The 23,647-nt window shown below is 35.4% G+C and overlaps 2 protein-coding genes across 2 annotated transcripts; one reads left to right on the top strand and one right to left on the bottom strand.

Annotated features, from left to right (window-relative positions):
* The first annotated feature begins 6,913 nt into the window (after positions 1-6,913).
* On the top strand, positions 6,914-15,620 carry LOC147870078 (ent-kaurenoic acid oxidase 2-like). The gene is made up of 9 exons (XM_087336728.1): positions 6,914-7,349; positions 7,821-8,160; positions 9,450-9,599; positions 11,579-11,842; positions 14,032-14,118; positions 14,626-14,704; positions 14,810-14,916; positions 15,015-15,136; positions 15,226-15,620. Exons 1-9 carry the CDS (start codon positions 7,096-7,098, stop codon positions 15,392-15,394), a joined length of 1,572 nt encoding a protein of 523 aa, XP_087192854.1. The 5' UTR covers positions 6,914-7,095; the 3' UTR covers positions 15,395-15,620.
* A 4,496-nt stretch (positions 15,621-20,116) lies between these two features.
* On the bottom strand, positions 20,117-22,030 carry LOC147870079 (17.4 kDa class I heat shock protein-like). Its single transcript, XM_087336751.1, has 2 exons — positions 21,849-22,030; positions 20,117-20,519 (listed from the first exon to the last, which is right to left on the bottom strand). Exons 1-2 carry the CDS (start codon positions 21,931-21,933, stop codon positions 20,260-20,262), a joined length of 345 nt encoding a protein of 114 aa, XP_087192877.1. The 5' UTR covers positions 21,934-22,030; the 3' UTR covers positions 20,117-20,259.
* Positions 22,031-23,647: the final 1,617 nt, after the last annotated feature.

Below are 23,647 nucleotides of genomic sequence, written 5' to 3' on the forward strand. Positions count from 1 at the left end.
CATCTTGTGTGTTTTGAAGTTATGAGCAAAGAGGTATGTTGAGTAAGACTACTAGCTAGAAAAGTAGTCTCTTGGACTGCATGGACTTCTGAATATGTTGAGTATGGTTATGTTGAAGAGGTTCGGTATATGGTGAACCAAGAAAGCTCTAAGCTATTTTGAAAATATGCAACACCAGCACATTTTCTTGTTTGCTGAAAGTTTGTGGCATGATTCGATCTATAAACAAGGGAGGAGACCATTCTTGGTAATGCGTTCATTTATATATTTTTTGAATGTGGTTTATTTGCAAGGGGAAGGAAGCAAAGCTAAAACTTATTTCAAGAGGATGCAGTGTGATCACTTCTTGCCAAATACAATCACCTCCATTTGCATATTCAAGGCTTGTTCAAGTACAAGGGCTTTACATAGAGGAAAAACACAGAAAGTGCAAGAGAATTGGTTGTACATACTAAAATGAAATTAGATTTTGGGATGGATGCAGGAATTGCGCTATAGATTGGCTTCGATAGTTGCACAATCTCTACGGAAAGCATAGTGTTGTAGTTGATGTGCTTTTTTTTAAACTAATGGAACGATATTTTGTTTTGAAAAAAAAAGTGCCATAATCCCAAAATTCCATTAGTTCAATAAATAAATTTGGTTATGATATACAAATTCGATGGAAAGGAAACCAAACTAATTCCAAAACCATCATGTGAAAGTCGGTGATCTTTGTATATATCCAAAATAGCGGAAAACAACCAACAAGAGGAGAGAACTACTAGATCATCCTGCAATTTTTTATTTTATTTTTTGAATAAAGATTCGCCTTAGTATTAATGGAAAGATGCCCAAAGGCTACAAAGAACTCATACAATAAAATATTACCCTCATACCCACATCAACCAACATGTTGAGTAGCAAAAGCCCTCATGCATGGTCCTTCCATGACAGGGGTGGAAGAAACCATCTTGGTGGAGCATATCTCCACTTTATTTTGTCCCCAAAAGAGGTGAAAACCTCTACCTTTTTCCAAATTTCTCAAAAATGTTGTTGCTTACGTAACAACAACCTCAGGCTCACCAGTTATTGCCTCATATTGACCTCTTCGAGTATGTAGGAGCATCAACCATATATCCTTAACTAACTCAACAACGTTTTGTTTGACTTTCTGAAATACACATTTACATATTGCCTTCTACAATACCCCAACTACTAAAGAAGATATCATCGAGATCATCCTGATGTCTTCCATCTCAAGATTTGGAATAGAAATCTAGAGCTTTTGGTAAGCTATTTGTAATAGTATATCCATAATCTATATGTATAACAAAGTGCCATAATTGATATGGTGTATGCGAAATCATATAACTACTATAATTTACAACCAACTAGTAATGGTTATGTGTTTGCATTTTGATTAATGCAACTCAAATAGAAACGAGAAACAATAATTGCACAAGTAAAACGTAGATTCTTGTCATAAAATTATCGATCATTTCTACAGACATGCGTCCTAAGATGCACACCTGTATGAGCACTCATATACAGTCACCTTTCATGTTGTAGAGTTTTGTTGTATCCTTCAAAAAGTTTGAGATTCTTTTGTAACTAGGATTTTTGCCCACTCATTCAACCCATTGATCTCTTACAAAGATCGTGGCAGAGTCTATTAATGAGGGATTTGCCAAGATTTGTTTTGAAAGTTCATGTACCTTAGTGTGAGATGTAGTCTATAAATATATTAGTTCCATAATGCACTTCAACATTTATTCCATACGTTGACACGTAAATTTCATACAACTGAACTAAGCCTTATAACCTATTAAAAACTACGAAATTTGAGAATGCATCTATTCACAACAATATCTTTCACATTGTGATTTTACAAATATGATTGAGCACAAAAGTGGCAACTTTAGCTTTACTCCTTAGCCATTATAGGAAACATACTTTCATAGATGTTCCGAATAAATGCACCTTTTTAGTTTGTAATCAATCTGACGGTTTGCACTTTTATATGCACGATATAAGTTTACATGTGTAAGTGTGTACATAAAATATATCATTAAGCTCTATATTATAGCCCAACCAGAGAAATTATTACCCACATATGATTCATCATAACTTTATTGATAGGCATACTTACGTTAATACTGTTTAGGAACTCTCTATGGGGCATCTTCCATTGTTATAAAGTTAAAGAAAAGATAAAATCATGGGAAATGAGGATCACATCCTTCGACCTTCAAATTCTATATAAGGCATGTGTAGTGTATATAGTTGCATTGTTTGTAATAAAATTACATGACCATTGATTGGAAAACACGCAACCAAAGGTGTTGGCTTTTTATATTTAAAATCTTTAATATGTATAGAAGATTATTTTTTACTGTACTCCAAACCACAAAATTAACCTTAATTTATTTAAATTAAGTAAATTCCTCTGAAGCAATAAATTCCTCTGAAATATAGTTTGAATTAAATTCCTCTGAAGCAATAAGAGAGTGTGCAAGCTTGAACAAATGTTATTTGGATTCTTAGTCGATATATCACTTAGCAACTAGTTCATTTCTTTTTTATCAATTACAATGCCACATTGATGTATAGCAAAATATACATTGGGTGGTGCAATATCATGCATAAAATTTGAAAATAACCTATCATTTCCATTTACAATTGTTTTGAAAAATGTTTTACATGATCCATTAGGAGTTCCCAATCCCGTAGTCACCAAAATCCTTTTCCACAAAGATTTGTGCCATTTTTTGATAATGTAAATGATAGGCAAGTGGTTAGGAAAGTGAATTGTGTTATTTTGTGTGTTGATCTAGGTTTGCATTTTGTCCATATCCAAGGACATGGAGTTTTTGTTCAATATAAGATGAATCATATTCTAAGATGGCCAAAACTTCCTTCAAGGTAATGGTAGTTCAATGGCAATTATTCTCACAATCCAAAGTTTGTACATGCGAACAATGTGCCACACCATATGTATTGAAGTCTCGTATAATTTTATAGTGGTTGGGGAATTGTGCACTTTCTACAAGGTTTGTCCAAACTCAACACGAATAGACACTTGCTATGAAATTCCCACAACACTACATTATTTTCTAGGACTCCATTTTGGTGAGTGATTTGGTCTCATTCCAAAAGTTGCTACCTAGTACATTTGATTTCTATAATGAGTAAGGTTTCGGGATTATGGACGATATGGATATCATACAACTACACGATTCCCCATCAACCCATTTTCCATGAAATGGTTTCTCCCAACACTCTTTGAAGCAATCAATGTATGATGGTTTTTGTTGCATGATATTTATATTTAGCAATTTTAGACATCTTTCAATGCGTTTGAGCACACTTTGTAAAGTAGTATTTTTTGTGGGTTTTCACCTCGTCTCCACGTTTCCACCATTAATATAAAGCATTGCATAAAAAAGTGGAAGTAATTTCTCAAAATTAGATGTTTAAATATATTTATGGATGAGGGGTTGTTGAAGGATTGTCCCCACCCATACCTTGAGATGTTATTTGTCTATAACTCTCATATTTATTCATTAATTCACATAAATGTTAAAAAGCTCATGTGGCCTAACTATTTATGCTAGATCCCAATGCTTGGTACCAAGCAAAGTAGTTTGGATTGGATATGTTTGATTAAGGTTCAATAATCTTATTGCCATAACTATTGTGTCCATCTCGATTCTCAAGTCATGGTCTTAACTATCTAACACATTTCTGAATCGTACTTTGTTGGACCCCTGATCTTGTGCTAGAACTAATTTCTTTAGATTTGAAGCTAGAGGTCCAAACCATTATTATAGGCTTCTGTTACTAGTGTAGAAAGTTTGTAGAAGTTTCCATTTCTCACAACACACTTGGCTATTGTCATTGCTTATTTTAAAGTTGAATGTACCAAAGCAAGTTCATGATTTACCAAAGCTAGTTGTGCTTCAGGCTTACACTCCAACACCACCTCAACCTCACAATATTATTATCTTCTTATGTCCAATGATGTTCATCAACGTAAGTTGCTTCCCTCCACCTTATTATGTAACGATGATGACTACCAAGTGTCGTGATACGTGTGTTTGGAGTTAGCAATTAAGTGTGAGAAACACATGCTTGTTGGAGAGTATGCCATATCTTCATGAAACAATAATCGTGTTAATATTAAAAAATTTATACCATGACAAATGTCATTCTCGAACCATTTGACGCCCATTTTGGATGAACTTCCTCAAATTATTTGAATATTAGATTCCCATGTGAACCCTAAAACTATTTACATCTATGTACATACTTTAGGTATAGATAGCTAATGTGAAGACAAAGGCTTTTCAAACTACACCAGAATACATTCGTTCTACTATATGTTAATCATTCCATTCCTCTCCAAATATATCTTTGTTATCTTAATGTACTTGGTTTTGGTATCTTCATAAATAAGTAAAAAATGCCAAATAATTGTATGCTTTTATAACCTCACTTGATTGGTTGTGTTCATCTTCTCTTCACAAATATATACATAAAAAAACCATAGTTGGTAATCTTCTTCTTCTTCTTCTTCTTCTTTTTTCAAAACAGAATATCCTTTCATTAGTCTTAGAAAAGGCATATCACCTACAACCATAGTATGAACCATACGTGCATTCGTATTCAAGAATGTTTCAATCATTCGAGTATGGTAAACAACCTCGAAGTATGGTAAATACCATACTTTTGTATTCATTATTTATTATAAGGTAAATTTTTTTAAGGTAAGAAAGTTAAGGTAAAAAGCGTATAAAAAAAGCATACGCATTCGTATGAAAAAGAATGTTTGCCAATGCATACTATGAAGCGGCTATCCTTCCCAAACCCGTCTTATGTAAGACAATGGCTAGCCATGGATCCTTCGTTTAAATGAGCTAAGGAAACAATTCTATATACATCCAAAGTAGAAGAAAACAAACAACAAATGGTGAGAAAACTTCCAAATTATCTTGCAACCTATCAATCGAAGGATTGGAATGCAACTCTAAAGCTTTCGAAAAGTTATGAACATCGTGTTCTATAAAGACCAAAACTTCTGAAAAGTTATGAATATAGTTTGTAATCTTCTTGGTTTATATATTTGTGAACAAGCAAGAGTGGTTCATATATTTCTTGAGCTTAAACTACGGTCATATGCCATTGTTTTATTAGATGAGCCCAAGAAATGCAAGCCCTTACCGTCTTTGTCAAACAATATTTACCAATTGATAGCATCTCATCTTGAAAGCCTCCAACATATCCCATTCAATACACTTATTTCTACATTGACATTTAGATGTTTAACAACCCATCACATTTTGTGAAAACACCTTTTATGCATCAAAATGAACATTAGTGATTTATTTTGCATGTATGCGCCACACAAGTAATGATTTCCAGATCAATAACAATTTACCTTTGAAAACGACAAATGACAAAAATAGTCAATAAGTATGCTAGCTACCATCCATAATTTTGTGAACCCTAGTACGTGTAAATATGCTTCATGCTTATAGGAAATATAAACACGCCTAGTACACATCAAGCATATTTACACTCACAATGGTTCGAAATTTCATTCCAATCGTAATATTGCACATGAATTTTCAAAACTTGTTACAAGTTTTAAGTGATTAAGGCAATCCTTATATATCAAGCCTATAAAGGATATCTTTAAATCAAACCCCAATTAAGTTACTTTAAATTTGGATTCATATCAAATTTGTTGGTTTCAAGAAAAACCTCATAGATTCTTTGAGATCGATTTCTATAAAGAACAGAAATCACAATCCTTGTATAATCTCTCTATTCAAAAAGAATAAATGCCATCATGTTCGAATTCTAGGAATCCACACTCTAAGTGTAATTTTACAAATGATTAAAGAATGTTTATGCCTTCTCCCAAATGATAAAGAGAGCCAATAGTTACAAAACATAGACATTAAAAAGAGTATCCAAGCAAAGTAAGATTTATTACTAGTACTTTTAGTAACAGACAACATGTGTTGGTTAACTTGGGAGTTGCTAACTTGTCATCCAAAATTACTTAGCTCTCATATGACGTGGGCTCCATAATCTCTTCAAAAGGGTATACATATCATAGAAAGCCGTAAGAATATAATAAAATCAAGTGTTTTTGTATTGAGCATGGGTGGAAATAAGAACCCTAGAATGTGCAGAAAGGATACAAGGATAGAAAGAAAGAAATGTGCATAAAGTCCAACTAGAAGATATTTAAGAATCACGAAAGAAGACAAGGAGCGAAAAAGAAATAGAGGTAGGGCTTGACAACATTTTGTCACTATCATAATCTTTAGGTAATATTGCTTTAGGGGGGGGGGGTCCTAGACAATAAATTGTGGTGGTGAATGATTGAGAAATCACTGTATGTGAAAAGTTAGAGAATGCATGAATGATGGCTATGCCTTTTGTCTCGTCACTTGGCCCTTATCATGATTCGGATGTAAGTGAGGGTTGACTTGATTTAGATTAGCTCTAACATACATTCCCAAAGAGGGACATATTTATATGCAAAAGGAAATGTCCGGGATCCTCACACAATTGTTGAGAATAAAATCTCTCTTTGTATGTCACAATGAGTGCAAGACAACTTGGAAAGGGTAACAAGATGGAAGTGATTGTGTGTTTACACGCCTATAAATACATGGGAGGTGTAACATTCAAAATGACAAAAATCATCTTCTCCTCAAAGAGAGAGCTAGAGTCATTTTGAAGTTTTATGAAAGGAGATTGAGTATCTTAGAGAGAGACAAAGACAAAGAGAGGAAGGGAGGGATTGAAGAGTCACAAGAAACAAGGAGTTGAGTTTTTTCCAAGAGGAGTTGCAACAAAGAAGACGTTTTATGAAAGGAGATTGAGTATCTTAGAGAGAGACAGAGACAAAGAGAGGAAGGGAGGGATTGAAGATTCACAAGAAACAAGGAATTGAGTTTTTTCCAAGAGGAGTTGCAACAAAGACGACGTTAGGTTTTTGGAAGTATATGAAAGAAGAGTGTCAAGCTATAAGGTTTCAAATATAAGGGTATCTTTGTGCCTTAAAAAGTAGATAGGCATACAACTATAAAAAGAAGAATGAATGGTGAAACTTGGAAGGTTAGGGAGGGGGTAGGCATGATGACAAGTGTCATGGTTTTGGGTGTATCCATGATAATACTTGTGATATGGAAGAGACTAAATAGTTGGTTGTACGAGCCAACATTGAAGAAGGGACACGCACCATTGCCACCTGGTGACTTCGGATGGCCTCTCCTTGGAAACATGCCTCATTTTTTGTTTGCCTTCAAAAGTGGGAATCCCCAAGCCTTCATAGGTCGCTATCTTTCCAGGTAAAAATATATACATATAAGTTTGTTGTTTTATCTTTAGACAAGCTATGTAATGTGAAACCATTCTAGTTTCTTCTTCTTGTAGCCATAGGTTGTTGGTTCATTTATTATTGAAATCTTTGGTTCAATGTGCCTTAGAGGCAATAACCGAATTCTTTCTATATAATTTTGTTTTTATATTGTATTTATTTGCTAATTTGAGGGTGTTAGGAAATCGTATGGTGTGTGTGGAATGAATATAAAACAACAATATAATAGAGGAAAAAAAAATCTAGAAAGAGAGGTAAAAAAAAATGTAATTATTCAAGAAGAATATAATATCTAGAGAGATCTATGGAAAGAGACAGTAATGAAGTATAATGGAATTAAGAAAAAAAAGCATAGTTTTGGAAAGGGGTGGAGACTCTATAGAGAGAGGATGTACAATGACACACGATCAATTTCAATGAAAAATGATGGTGTGAATTGTAGGTATGGGCGGACCGGCTTGTACAAGGCACTTATGTTCGGGCAAGCCACGGTGTTGGCCACAAGTGTGGAGACATGCAAGGCAGTGTTGATGGCCGAGGATGTGATGGTGACAGGTTGGCCAACATCCACGTGCGCCCTCATGGGCCCCAATTCCTTCACGTGCCTAGGACGAGCCGAACACCATCGCCTTCGTCGCCTCACCGCATCATCTTTTAATGGGCATGCTACGCTTGTCGCTTTCCTCCCCACCCTCCATACTTTCATAATCCCTGCCCTTGTCTCATGGGCATCTACCTCTTCCCCATCCTCTCCCATTCCCCTCCTTCCTCTTCTCAAAAAGGTAGATCATGTGACATCTCTCTAAGTGAATGGCTTTAGGAAAGTCATGCATACATAGACATGTGTAGAATGGTTGAGAAAGAGAACTTGGCACAAAGATTTTTGCTAGTTCAAGCATTTGTAAGGCCATATATCTTACAATGGTACAAGAGCAAGCTACTTGCCTATCTTATAGTCTTCCTTAACATGTGGCTAAAAATGCATGCTATTATCATGACAAGGCAATCAAAGAAACAATTTAGAGGAGAACTTAATACCCCATGAAACATCGAAGTAGTTGCCAATAGGTGAAGATGATGGTCCTCTAGGGTGAGGTGAAAAGACGAGGGTCATATGATAAATCAGGTTCTAAGAGAGATATGATACTACTTAGGCTTAATACATGAGTTAGGTCTTAAGCATATGATATCCAATGAAGTTTGCACAATGAACATGATCAAATGCATACTAGACACAATGAAAACAAGGTTCTTGAAAGACAAGGTTAGGGGTTCTTGACATTGCTAACTCACTTTTTGAATTTGTATGTGTATTATGCACACATGAGTGTGGGTATGCCTACTAAACGGGTAGCATAATTGCATATTGCTTTCATGGGAGGGTCTAGACCTTGGCTAATGAGATATAAGTTTTTTGTCTCATGCGAAAGATTCTTGTTGGAAATGTGGGGTAATGCACAATGGATATGCCAACTTTATGAAACAACCCAACGAAAAAGTATCAACAACACATTCTTGGAATAACAATCCTTAGTGACTTGAAATTTGTTTTAACAAATACAAACAATTTTAGCACTGAACATCTTTTTTTGGAAAAAAAAGGATAATTAGGGCTATATTATTAGAGCAAAGACATTTGAGGGGCATAATAATATTGAGCCAACCCTGAGTTTAACTGGCACCATACAAGTCGAGTGTTGAAGTCTCATTTATGTCAATATGTAGGATAGAGATGGTGTATTATCAATAGGCACTAAATTTGTATTACAAACTATTCTCAAACCTTTCAAATTTGATATCCAAATGGACATAAGTTTAATGGAAAAGAGACAGAAGGTGAAAAACTATGTGTGTCACCCAAGTGAAGTACTCAAAGCTCATTTAGGTCAGGGTGTATAATATATTATAGAGCATGTTGCATATTCATTTGGCCAATATGATCTATTTTCCTTGGAATCTATCAAACTAAGGGAGTAATTTCAATATAGACTAATGGCATGTAAACTATACATACTCATATACATTGTGTATAACTCATCTACTAGTGAAATAAACCTTATCTATCTTGCAGCTCACATTTCATATCATCGCAAAGATTCTCATTGGTTTCGAATATGGAGAAAGATATGATATATTGGAAAAAGCTTACAAAAATCTTAATCTTGGGATGAGAGCTATGGCAATAAACCTTCCTGGAACGGCATATAACACCGCGCTCAAGGTATGCATAAGTTCTAATTTGTATCATCAATAAAGTGGTTAGTTTCTATCACATTGAAGGAAATGTGAAAATATTTAGAGGTCACAAGTTCATCAATTTACAAATATAACACCTATTTGGGAATAAAGGTATATTGTTGTTGTCTTGCACAATGACAATTGTTGTTATTGAAACATTTTGGTGAACTTCCTGAATACTTCATATGGATTCTTGTTTTGATATTATCCATAGGATTCAATTTACCTACTTTCTTTCTCCATTTGTATACAACGTTCATTTCACTTGTCCTTAGTAATCATTATAATATCAAGAAACAATCTATATATCCAAATGTCATCATTGATATGGATATCTAGAGATAATAGTCATATATTAAGAGTTAGATTTGGGAACTATTGTCGGCATGTTTGGCATGATGAATCTTAGCGAAGAAGACAAATCAATGGTTCCTCCACAATGCTCATAAAGACATGAAATATCCATGCCAAGTCGATAAGTTAATGATTCCATTCCACAAATGTTCGTAAAACAAGGGGGGGAAATGAAAGCCCTACACCACCAAGCAGAAGTAGCCTAGAATAAAAAGGAAGTAGACAAAAGGTTAGTTAGGCTCACACAATATTATAGCATTATGAAGTTTTCTTGCAAGATGAGAGAGAGAGAGAGAGAGAGAGAGAGAGAGAGAGAGAGAGAGAGAGAGAGAGAGAGAGTGTGTGTGTGTGTGTGTGCGTCGTTTTCCTACTAGTGCGGGGAAATGCTATAATAATGGGCAAAAAGTAAATTTTCATCCAACTCTGATGTTTCAAATGCAAAGATATCTAAGCCTAGTTGGACCACCATTTCACAATAATTTCAAGATAATCTAAAGTAAGCTACTAGGTGTATAACAAGTTGTATTGGCGACCTAAGGATTGTCTCATGATACTCCTTTGTTATACGAACTTATGAATAGATACTTCTTTCAAAGAAAAGAATAATGCATAGTTTAGTCATTTGATAAAAAAGGAGCATATAATAAAGCATAAACTAATGATAAAAGCCTAAGTCGAGAATATATATAATACAATTCGCAAGACAAATCGTCTCCAACCTCAAATTTGATTTTTCCAACATCTACACCTATATTTTGTATTTCAAATCTCTTAGTTGGATTCACACTATATCAAAAGGAAAAACCATCGCCCTTTGGCCTTTTTGAATGAAAATCTGTTCTTCCACCATGATAGAGCATCACGCCATAAGGAAATTGTCACATGAGGCACTTGTCCTGGCTTAAACACTCTCTCTCATTTCAATACTATAGAACACATTACTTCTCCACTAGGAAGGTATTTCTTGTACACAAATTAGTGGGGCCAATGGGAGAAAAAGAAATAAATGTTGGATTGCCTTATATAAGGTTGTGTTTCTTCAAAAGTGTTTTGGTTCTCTTTGATCGACATACAAGAACCAATCTTAGGAATATCATTTTGCGAGTATTAGCACAAGTTAACCATGCAAAACAAATAGAATTGAAGGAGCTCTATGGTTTTGATCTATAACAACAAATACTAAGTAAAATAACTATTGAGTAGAGGATACATTCATAAACTAGAGAATTGATGAACGATGTGCCTTTGCTAAGTGTAAGACGTGACAACCATGAAGAGAAACTATAGCCTACAATAAAACATAAACAAATACTAAGTCATTAGGGATGTAGCATGTCAATGTATAGTTTTTGAAATAAATGCATAAAATAAAAATAAGGTGTGTAAATGTGCATTCTCAATGAATATGCATTTTGTTTGTTTTTATATTGTATACAACTATTGAGCAGCTAAACAACACTTCTGTTAGAGTTTAAGAGTAGCTAAATTGGGGATAGAATTAAACCATATGTAAAAGTGTTAAAGGTTATATTAACGAATTTAAAAATTGGTATATAATGATTCTGGTTTTGTATGTTTATATATTAATGATTTTTTACTTTCTTACAGTCACGCAAACTTCTTGTAAAATTGTTGGGACGAGCGATCGAGGAACGAAGAAAGTTGATGAGCTTTAATAAATCGAGGAAATGGAATGACACAATGGAGGCACTTATTGTAACTCAAGACGAGGATGGACGAGTATTGCGTAATGATGAAATTATAGATATATTACTTATGTACCTAAATGCTGGGCATGAGTCATCGGCTCATTCTATCATGTGGATACTCATATATTTGAAGAAATACCCCCAATATTTCCACAAAGTCAAGGTGAGGTTATCAGTCTAAAACTTATATACCAATTTGAATGATATATACCCTTCGATGGAAGGTGACGTAGTGCAATAATATTTTATTTATTTATTTATTTATCCAAAAAACTCCTTCCATTAGTTATAAAGATTTTACAAATGAGATTATTATACATATACAAATCCCTATAGGGACATGATAGGTCCATCTTATGTGGATGCCCATTGCCTCAAGAAAGGGAGAGGACAACCATTGTTGGATAAAGGCTAGTCGTTGTCTTTCAACTCTATTGGAGTCGCCCTTGAGGCCATCATATTGGCTCTTTAGAGTGGCTACAACTTCACTCCATATCTATTGCATTAACATTATTGGTTGCACGCTTTCGTTGGAGAAGACCCGTCTACACTGTTGTTTCCATAGAATCCAAAGAGTTATTGGGCTGACCAAGTCCAACACAACTTGAGATTTGGCACTAATAGGAGTGGATTGGATATTGCCGATGGTGGAGAAAAAAATCTCTTGTGCTTTTATAACCAAAGTCGTCCCTCTTCCTGATGCTCATAGCTATCAATTGGGGTCTCCCATGATAGCCAACATACATTGCCCCACTTGATTGAGCCTTGCACTTGATATAATTGCAATAAGTGGCCAACCCCCCGCCATATTCGATGGAACTCTGGGCAGTCCCATAGAGCGTGTCGTATGGATTTTAATATAGTTGGACACGCTACACAATAAGGAGAGCTGAGGTTCCCACGTTGCCATGCACCAACCGGTAGTGACTTATGTATTAATAGTCATTGGAAAGTGGTGATTCGCCTCGCGTGTTGTTGTTTCCAGAGTTTCTGGCAAAACTTGGTGATAATTGTGTAAGGAACATGATATGTGTGCCAGACCTTTGTAGTAGACGGCTCTCAGACGAATTGAGCGGCTATAATATGGTGACCCAATCTAGTTGTGAATTGAAAGAAAGGGATAGGTTTGCTTCCTTGCCTGGCGTAAGGATCACACCATGGCCATTGCGAAGGGTCCCAATTGACCTTACGTAGCCATGTGTTTTCATGAGTACATATGTGCCAATTTGGTTGTACTTTGATCGGATCAAGATCTACAATCCATTTATGCCTAGTATATGCTAGTACTTGAATTGCCTTATGTTATGTTGATGTCTAGTTGTCCTGCAATTCAGAGCCTTCGATCCGGTCCGGTGTGTCCCTACCTCTTGGGATCAAAGAGTTCTCCTCTTGTAGCCTATCCATTTCTCTGTTGTCGTCCTTTGATGAGCAGCTTCCCAAATCAGTAGTGTGTTAATGATTACAGAACTCATAGCCCATCCGCCCCTAATTCCATGGAGGATGTTGGCTTGGTCTTGTATTGGCAATGACATAAACCGTCTCCAACATTCTATACTTTTTCCTGGACCTTCCAACATGTATCCCCATGACAACCCCTTACTTGATCGAATTAGTTGATAAGATTCATCCCTAATACATGGGTTCCATAGGATACGTTGACTGAGCTAGGCAGGTTCGGAATTGGGTTGATCGCACTTGAGTCCTCGTCTAATGTCACACCACGCCTTCCACATGGATGTACTAAATCTATCCTCTAGTTGGCGGGAGAAACTAGGTTTGAGGTCCATGTTTAGAGTCCATCCAGTTTGGGGGGGCCAATTGGTCCCTTTTCGTGGCCTAAAGTAAGCGATGCGTAACCGTAGTAACATTTTACAACAGTCAATCATGATAGGTTATCATTAGACTAAATTAATTATATAAGATCTATTATTGAGGATTATACCTTATCATTTGCAGTATTATCAAGATAGAATTGTTCTTACATATCTAGACATTTGTAACTTAGTTGGTATGGTTGTTAAACAGAGAACCAAAGTTGACACGTTCAAAATCTACAATCCGCACTAGCATTTAATAAATTAGGAAAGATATAGGGTGTAAATTGTAATAAAGAAGTGGGAATGTCAAGCCTTGAACCCAAGACCTTATGTTGGTTGTATAATAGTTTCCCATTAGGTTAAGTTATTATGAAAAATGATATGATATTTTAATCACTATAGCTTATTTTTCATATTGTTTCAATGTAAAACATTTCCTGCATTTTGCGACTTGTTATTTTCATGGATATGCTATAGTCCTTTTGTATGTTTGATTAATAAGGTATGGCCTAACAACCCATGTTTCATTTACTAGGAGGAACAAATGCAAATTCGAAAGAGCAAAAAAGAACATGAAGAGTTGACCTATGATGATTGTCGAAAAATGAGATATTTATCTCGGGTAAGTGACAACATATGAATTTGTTTCATAGTTGTTAAAAAACACGTATTCTACGTTTAGATCATGTTTTACATTTTTGAAGTATTCTACGTTTTAGAACAACTATTTTTAAAAATTTGACGTATTCTACGCATTTAACAGGTATTTACCTCTTTTTTTTTAAAATTATTTTATTTTTTTGAAAAAGAAAGCTTTAAATTTTAAGAAGCATTTAACGTATTTTACAAGTATTCTAAGTATTCTTCACAGATTCTAAGTATTTAACGTATTTTATCTATAAAATATGTATTCTATGTAGTTTTAAAAAAAAGTTAGAATACTTAAGAGTACGTAATCTACACGCATTTTATGCTAAGTATTTTACAACAATGATTTGTTTATGTTGATTTTGCTCCTTACATTTCAACCTCTTCAAAATCCTCGTCACACCATGTTTTCAATTCAATTTATCTTACAATTGCAAAATCTTGTAAATTTACTTACGTGCATTGATATTCTTGTTGCTAGGTTATAGATGAGACACTAAGAATCATAAATATTTCACCAATGGTGTTTCGCAAGTCTCTGGAAGACGTGGAACTCAATGGTATGTAAATTTTCATAGCTTACAAGAGCAACTATGTATATTGCTTGCGTGATGATACATATCCTTTAACTGTCAAATAATAATCAAAGAACAATTGGCTTCTAGGTTACACAATTCCTAAAGGATGGCGTGTTCAAACATGGCTAAGACAAGTTCATTTGGATCCAGAAGTATATAACGATCCCCTAGAATTCAACCCTGATAGATGGGAGGTAATTTAACAATCAGGGTTCCCATTTTTGTTATAAATCATAAAAGTGTAATTGAGCCTTGATGCTAATGGTTACATTTTTTTCTTTTGCAACACTAGAACATAGTGCCAAAACCTGGAACATTTATTCCATTTGGGGCTGGCATTCACATGTGCCCGGGAAATGAGTTTGCCAAGCTAGAGATGTCTGTATTTATGCATTATGCCATCTTGGACTATGAGTAAGACATTGACTAGCTATGCTTAAACTTCATCTTTATAATTATTTATATGCATGTTTGGCGTTCTAATTGTAGAAATATGGTTGTAGGTTTGAGCCTTTAACTCCAAACGCACCTATTGTCTATCTCCCTCACCCTCGACCGAAGGACAACTACCTAGTTCATGTATATAGAAAGGAGCCATATAACCACAATGACGAAAAGTTTTCTCAACATTCTCTTCGGACACAGTTGAAGGTCAACAAGCACTCCTTTTAGCTTGCACATACAAGAACTCTATTTTGTGAAGTTGGGTAAGCATCGACAAAGGAACTTCTAATTTTTTACATGTATGTAATTATCGACATGGCAACATCTGAGTAATTTTCAACCCTAGACATCATTGAATCGATTGTGTGAAAAACATGAGTTTGTAAATTATGCTATGAGAAACTTATAGCTAACACTAACATTATATAATATAATATTTCAACATTTTGCAATACTTCAAAAGGTTTATTGTTTCTTCCACGCCTCTCTTGTGCAATATTAATTTATATTCACAATTTAGAACCATACTTAATGGAGGAAACAATTGTTAAATTAGTTATTTTTGTGTCTTGTTAAATAATGTTGCTACAAAAGAAAAGTCAATCATTCTGAAGTATGTAAAAATATGAGATTGGACAAGGGTACATTGTGAATATAAGCAACAAGGTTAGTCATAGTAACTTTATAATAAACCTATGATAATGTTGTAAATTTCATGGGGAACAAAATTTTTATATTGAAATGAAGAATCTTTAGTTCAACACAAAATCAAGAAAAACAACTTTCCACTTTTGTAATACTACCCTTGGTCATCACAACAATGAACCATAAATATAACAAATGTATTGCTCATGGCTAATTGGCAATTAGTGAAAGCAATTGTTAATGGCAATATACAACTGATCATTGATTACAATCTCAACTAATGGCTAGGTCTTGGATTTTGATTGAAGATGAACTCCAAGTTTGTAAACTATGATCTCTAATCATGTTTCATAGAATTATATCTTAAATCCAAGTTAAAGATAATAATGTTATCCTTGAATGGTTTGGAAAGTTTGTTTTGCATTTTACTCATGGGGGAGCTATACAAAAATGGAGTAAGACAGTATATTCTTCTTTGGAAAAAAAAAAAGAATCGAGGAAGACATTTTAAAAGTAGAGCCTTTTGCGGGGGAGACCGTTTGAAGAAGAGAGAGCTAAAATTAGGAGTCTTTTGTCATGTCCAAAACACTTTGGAAATTATTTTTGTAGCTTTTAAAGAAATCATCCGCCTATTCCATGGGAAGGTCATTGCCAATAATCAATCCATGGTTTGGTAGTCTTCTTTTTTTTTTTTCCAAAAAAACACTACTTCGCATTAGTTAGCAAACAAAATTACATCATAGAACACCCAAAGTTCTTCTCACCATCCCTCACTCTGGCCTTCCCACCAAAGTGGACATAGTCCCCACCTCATTTTCAACAACCGTATCCAAACAACTCCAATAACCTAATAATTTGTACCATATCTATACAGATTTACAGCACCTAGATGCTGTTGGAAACCGGAAACAGCCATCGGGGTGCTTGGTAGTTCCATTGAGGCCCTGATGAGGATCTGCCCACCATAGGAGAATTACCCCATTTCAGCAAGAACTTTGATCGAGATCTTTCAGCTGCATCAGATTCCCCCTTGATTGAGTCGTATCGTCCCCGCAGCCAAGATACCAACTCAAACCAGATATTTAATAATACCTCACCGCTAGGGATCTTTTGTTGTTGAAAAACAAATTTACAACGGTTGGTCCAAATGTGCCAGACCGATAAACAAGACACCATCATCCATATCTCCTCAAAAAATTCTGTGTTAGTGCCATGTCGAACTCCAGCCCGTTGAAACACCTTGCCATCCTGCACTATAAAACCATGTCCGTGGGGATTTAACTGTTCAGCCCAGCCTTCCCCTGTTAACTTCAGCCCTTGTACGGACCCCCATACAACTCTCCCATTCACTCCGCATGCTGCCACTATCCTGAGACTTCTACCCCAAATGTTAATAGCCTCGCTGCAGTTCCAAAACAAATGAGGAATTGATTCCAAAGGGTGTCCACACCTTTTGCATCCAGCCTCACCACCACGACACCTAAGCCACTCCCCCACTGGCACCGCTTTGTGGCTAAGAAGCCACAACCAAAGCTTTATTTTTTCTGGCATATCAAACGCCCATAGCCTCCTCCAAAACGACTTCAACCAGTCATCAGAAATGCCTTTATCCTTCCAACTATTGCGAATTAGGCCAGCACCCATCAATTTAGAGCCAATGATTTGCCTTCCTAGCTTGGTAGTGTACTCGAAAAACCGTTCAAGTTTGTCTGTACCCGGTTTCTGCCACCACACCTCTAGTGGATCCCAATCCAGATCACATATGGGCTTGTTGTCAACTATCCAGAGTTTACGATCAGATTCCAGCTTCCCTGGGTCCGGGTTTACTAGCCACTCCTTACCTTCCAACATTGCCACTCGCACTGCCAACCATTGGCCATTGTCTGCCAAAGCACTTAGGTTGCCCCACAAACGATACTCATTAGATGGGCACCTGCCTCGGATAATTTGCGCATCGCCCTCACCTACAAACCACCCAAACCAGACCCCCTCTTCTTCATTCAGCCTAGCTAGACCATCAACAGCCTTATCTATCAAGTGGGTAACCTTTTCCAGCCTGCCGGTAAATCTAGGACTTCCAACCAGACCCTCCCTTCTTCTCCTTTTGAACTCCTCCCAGTCTCTTACTGAACTAACATTGTACCCTACCATTTTTCCCCATGGCAAGTATTTTTTCTGACCAAACATCATACCATCATCACTTCGAATCCTGGGGTTCCAAAACAGAGGTTGACGGAGTTGTTCCTCCATTGTTTTTGGCTGCATTAAGACCAGCCCCTCTCTTAAACTTGACCAGGCCCTCATTATGGTGCGGGCCACCCTATCCTCCATGCTAGTAGGTTACAATCTACTAATAGGGTAGTCTTTGTTAACAATCTACTAATAGGTTACATGTTCTCCATTATGGACAATGAGCTTATCATAGAGTGTGTCTTTGACTAGGTGCGCATATTTGTATTATAATCCTAGTTGGTCTCTAGATTCATGAACCTTCTGAGTAAGAACTTGAACAATGGAGGTTTTAGTATCGTTGTACATATAAAGGACATCATTCTAAAGTCCATCGCAAAATGTTTGACTCCTAAGAAGAATTGTCCTAATAAATCTGTACATTGCATTGTTTGATGGTTACGTAACCACTAACATACAACAATACTCCACTTCGTATCTCTCAAACATTTGATCTTCTATCATTGTATGTGACGTTTGTCATCAATCCTCTACATTTGTGTGCCAAGGAAATGGGGATTTTGAACTCCACTTCTATTTATTTTTTTAAAATTTAGAGGTATCAAATATTGGTGTGCATGTGTTCCATTGTGCCCCCCTTTTAGCACACCCTTTTAAGCATACATGTACCTAAGCCAACCCACCCTTCTAGCACACCCTTTTTAGCACGCATGTAGCTAAGACAGCCCAAATGGGTACCCTTGTATCTGTTGGGGATTAGGTCCCTCCGGATGGGATCCGGAAACCGGATCTAGGGACATATCTGTAAATATGTTTTTGATATGCATGTCATGAGTCATGACTTAGGGCAATCACTTCCAAAAGCAGTGTTGTTGTAGTTGTTGTCATGATTTATTGTTGTATAGACTAAGAGAGAGAGAGAGAGAGAGATAAAGAAATCTTTTCTGTTGTAACCGCCAGTTAGCGAAGATATAGGGCTCCATGTCGTTGCCTCTGAGTCTCGCATTGTATCCTCTCCTTATAGTGATAGGAAGTTTAGGACTACCTTAGGTATTGGGTTTATTGGCCATTGTTTGTTGGTCTCAACTGAGAACGTGGGTTTCAAAGAAAGAATTGAACTTGATGATTCTCCCATCCTCTACATATACACTGTTTCTATGAGAGAGACACTCTTGGTCTAAATGAACAATTAACTCATTCATGCACATCAGTATTGCACCTTCAACATGAGTTGTGATTTGGAGGATCAAGGAACAAGAAGTCATTAGCATCATTGTTCCACTATCAACTTGAGTTTTGGACAAAGATAGTTTTTGTTAGAGTTCAATGGAATGAGAACTCATGCATGTCATAATTGCACCTTAAATGTATGAGTAGAGAGAGAGAGAGAGAGAGAGAGAGAGAGTCAAGGTGTTTATTTGGAGAGTTATGGTTGGAGTTTTACCATTAGAGGATGCATTAAAAAAAAGAAACATTACTAAAGGATTGTGTTTCTTTTGTTCGGTGGAATTGGAACATAGTAGGCATCAATTTATTTCATGCCCGATGGCAAGGATGGTTTGGAGGTGTATCAATTTAGTGTGGATGTCTCTAACAGGAGTAAGTTTATCTTCCTTCAGTTGGGTTTTTGCACATATGGAGAACAATGAACCGATGCCTCATTTTCAAATTATTTTTGAGTTCTTGAGGCCTATGGTTCAATTGGAATATGCGGAATGCCTTCATTTTTTATTCGCAAGTCGGGGTGAGAAAATATGTTCTAAAGTTAAAAGGACTTCTTTCGTGGCAATTGACAGTGCTAGAGAAGTCACGAAATCTCAACCAGGAAGAGAGAGAACTCTGCAAGGTCACATATCATCATACTCGCCATTTGAATTGGTGTGTAGGGTGGCATTGAGTTTGGTGTCGTAGTATTCTTTAGATCCCTAGATAGAAGGGTTCTATACTTTGTAGTAAGTTAGTCATGGTGGTGTTTTTTCTTTCGTAATGAAAGCCATTATTTACGAAGAGAGAGAGAGAGAGAGAGAGAGAGAGAGAGTCTTGGAAGTTGGTGTAATAGTTGGTCTCACAATCTCTTTATCAACACAAGTCATAAAGATATTTGAACATAAAATTAGTGCTAGATTTATTATATTAAGAAATATATCAAAGTCATGGTATGATACTCATATCATGTGTAGGCGATATGGAGTTCATGAATGACAATCAAAACTCGAATAGTTTGTCTTGGACAATATAAGAACTAACTTTCCTTTTATTCAAAGCATGGAAATAGGTATGTTCTTGATGAAAGGCTTCTTCTTTGGCACAGTAACCAAGAGGATACCATTCTCATCAAATGCAGTAATCTCCTCTGGCTTCACATACCCTGGAAGGAAAAACTTGCGAAAAAATGTGCCAGTGGCCCTCTCCTTTAAGTGCCATTTTCCATATGTAGTTTCCTCATTTTTACGCACGCCAGCTATTTGAAGAGTATCCCCACCAAGAACTTGTACTTTCACATCCGTGGCTTTCATACCTAAGTAAGAGAAAAGTCTTATTTTTATTATTAGAAAATAAGATCTTCATTACATATACATTTAAATTTAGACCGTATCAATGAAGCACCTTACGAGAAACATGAATAAGAGAATGAGGTTATGCACGATATAGTCTTTCCAAATTCCTATTCTAGAATTATTTTGAGAATAAAAATCTAAATTTATGGATGCAAAAAATAAGGTTCCTCAATATGCATGCATTTAAATTTAAATAGTGTCAATGAAAGACCTTACCAAAAACATGAATGATCAAATCAAAATAGGTATTTTGGTAAGGTGGAGTGGTTCTACTCAACACCAAAGTGCTTATTCAAGCCAATGGTTAGACTTTAGAAAAATATAGGGGATCGGTATAGCTTGTATGTTTAGCCTTATGGCGGTTTTCTAATACTAATGTAGTATCTTTTTTTTGAAAAAAAAAAAAATATATATATATAGGAAATGAGGTTATTGTAGTTCTAATATTTTCAATTCTAACACCTCTTTCACAACAAGTTTTAGTTTTAACATAATCAACCACCCTATTTAAAGTTTAATCATATTCTTAAACATTTTATGGGATGAAACACATTATGGACACATTAGCACCATACCTAATCAAGAGATGATGAGTACAATACAATCAATATTAAGGTCAATGAGAGAAATTTGGGATTACTGACATTTTCCATCATATAATCATATTATCCATTCGGTTGATGCCACTCATTCAACATATGCCGTAATTATTTAAAAATATTAACCATAGAAATTATTAGTGAGTGGTTAAAGCATGTACTAATGCAATCAAGTTTAGAAGAATATAATAATGACATACTTACTCTTTCAAGAGTATATTCTTTAGCTCTCCAAAAATCCTTACAAACTATGAAGCAAGTGTCTATGGGTGTTTCCCTATCCGATGATTGTTTTGAATTTCTAAGTGGGTATAGTTTATGCCCATACGGTATACCCATACCCATTAATACACTCAAATACTTGTCGTAAATTAGTATATTAATCGAAAAACTCCAAAAAGCTCTTAAGTTTCCCTTAATCCACAGAATACCTCTAATTTTTGTTATTTCTCCTAATGCCCTTGGTCAACCCCTTTTCAATCAAATACATGTCTTAGAGGGAACCACGAAACATAGCAAAAATTTGGGGGCATTCAGAAAAAGAAAGAAAAACTCGATGGTATTTCAAAGTTTCTCCCTAAAATATAATATTATACTTAACAACAATTCTATTGAATGTGTTGTCAAATCTAAGTATCATGATTAATGCATTCTAGTATTTGGAAAGCATGTTAGCGATGTTGCAGAAACCTGGCAAGTCAAATTTGAAGACATGAGCATTTTCATCCTCGAGCCAGTCCACATTGACATTGCCGTAATTAGAGGGAGAGGACATGATATGAATGTAGCGAGTGAGGTCGTGGTTGTGAGTTTTAAAGATATGATGGGCTTGGTGTAAGCAAGTTTGAGATGAATTGTTAATGACCCATTCATACTCCAATTTATATTGTATTCTCCATCATTATCCTTTACTTCCCCTTGCACTTGTCCCTTGCTTCACCTCAAAGTCATATGTTCAACCGAGGAATTTTCTCTATTTCATACTTTAATTCTTTATCCTATGCTTTGTTTTGCTTTTGACCTCCCCTAGAAATAGAGACATATTGGAAATTGTTTTTCTTCTATAAAAGTGGCAACGTATGCTTGGCCTAGTTCATATCATTTTCTCAAAGAGGCTCCTCCTTGGAAGGAATTGCATTGTGAGAGGATTTTGTTTTCCATATCAATCTATAACTCCTAAAAAAGGGAGAAGCCAAGACCTAATTACGTTTTGTCATGACTCATATGTATATTACATATATTTTTCTCACAAGGTTATGTCGGTTCATAGTCTCTATAGTGCATTGTGTTTAGACGCTTGTATTTTAAAGAATCGAGAAGAATGGAACATGAGACACAATGTCGTGGACCATGCCAATGTATGTCAATAAAGACAACAATTGATAACTAAATATACATGGTGTGATGGATTTCGTAAAGGAGCCAACGACATGGAAACATGTCACCACTTGCAAATCACCAAGCAAATCTTTTGAACATAAAAAACAGTATGTAATGTGTGCAATTAAAAATAGGGGTCATAAATCGTCATATAATTAAAAAATCTCCATTCATATATGGCCTAAATATCATGTATATCCTTGACAATGTTTACAAAAATTTCAACGTCACCCTTCCCAATACCAAGAGATTGAAGTAGAATTTTAATGTACATAATGATTACTTCATTGACGTAATCTTATCGTTTATTTCTTAATGGCTTCATTAAATAGCTTAATTAGATAGTTTGCGTAAAGGGTATCTAAGACACCTTAATTAAATGATGAGGGGTATTATTTAGATTACCCATTATTATTATTTTTATATATTCATGCAAGTGTTTTTTCATCCTTGTGGTCATACTTTTTTCCTTCAGGCTTTGTAGAAACTTTTTCTCAAATCCAAAATTATCACAATGGTTCCTATAAAAACCATACATTTTCTTCATCCTAAGATATCAATTCTACATACATAATTTGCTTTATTGATATATTTTTCTTAAACATATCTAAGGTAAAAAATTTATACCAAGACCCAAACCCAAACCACTCTTGGCCTCTGTTCTAATTTTGTTTTATTTTTAGGATGAATATTTTGTGGACAGATTGATGATGAATGTGCCTAGTTATCACATTTCTACTTAAGGATATAAAGTTTATTTCACGTCACTATCTTAAAACAAAAGGGCATCCATTGAAGTGAAATGAGAGATTTTACACATATGATATCACAACATGTGTACGAAAACAATATCTAGAACATACATATGGTGCTAGTCATGTGTCTATACAAATTTGTGTAATTTTTAAATGATTCAATGCTATGAAAAGAGTGTGATGATGGTGGTCAAATTTGATCACAATTGTTAAAATCACCTATTCTCTTTTTTTTGTTTTTTTTTTCCAAAAAAAACTCCTTCCATTAGTTATAAAAAAACACTTACTCTTAGCAAGATCTTGCACCATACAAAGTAAATAAAGTTGCACCATAAAAAGAAAGAGACCATTAAA

The sequence above is a fragment of the Azolla caroliniana genome, unplaced genomic scaffold (genome assembly GCF_043228905.1).
Source record: "Azolla caroliniana isolate FFs.n. ecotype wild unplaced genomic scaffold, voAzoCaro1.0.p SCAF_1, whole genome shotgun sequence".
NCBI classification, from domain to species: Eukaryota; Viridiplantae; Streptophyta; class Polypodiopsida; order Salviniales; family Salviniaceae; genus Azolla; species Azolla caroliniana.

Bases quoted from the DNA above. Each gene is read 5' to 3' on its own strand.
- LOC147870078 (XM_087336728.1), top strand. From the start codon at position 7,096: ATGAATGGTGAAACTTGGAAGGTTAGGGAGGGGGTAGGCATGATGACA. The intron at 7,350-7,820 runs GTAAAAATATAT...TGTGAATTGTAG, and splicing joins ATAGGTCGCTATCTTTCCAG to GTATGGGCGGACCGGCTTGT. The intron at 11,843-14,031 runs GTGAGGTTATCA...TTCATTTACTAG, and splicing joins AATATTTCCACAAAGTCAAG to GAGGAACAAATGCAAATTCG.
- LOC147870079 (XM_087336751.1), bottom strand. From the start codon at position 21,933: ATGTCCTCTCCCTCTAATTACGGCAATGTCAATGTGGACTGGCTCGAG. The intron at 20,520-21,848 runs GTTTCTGCAACA...TCTCTTACTTAG, and splicing joins CTTCAAATTTGACTTGCCAG to GTATGAAAGCCACGGATGTG.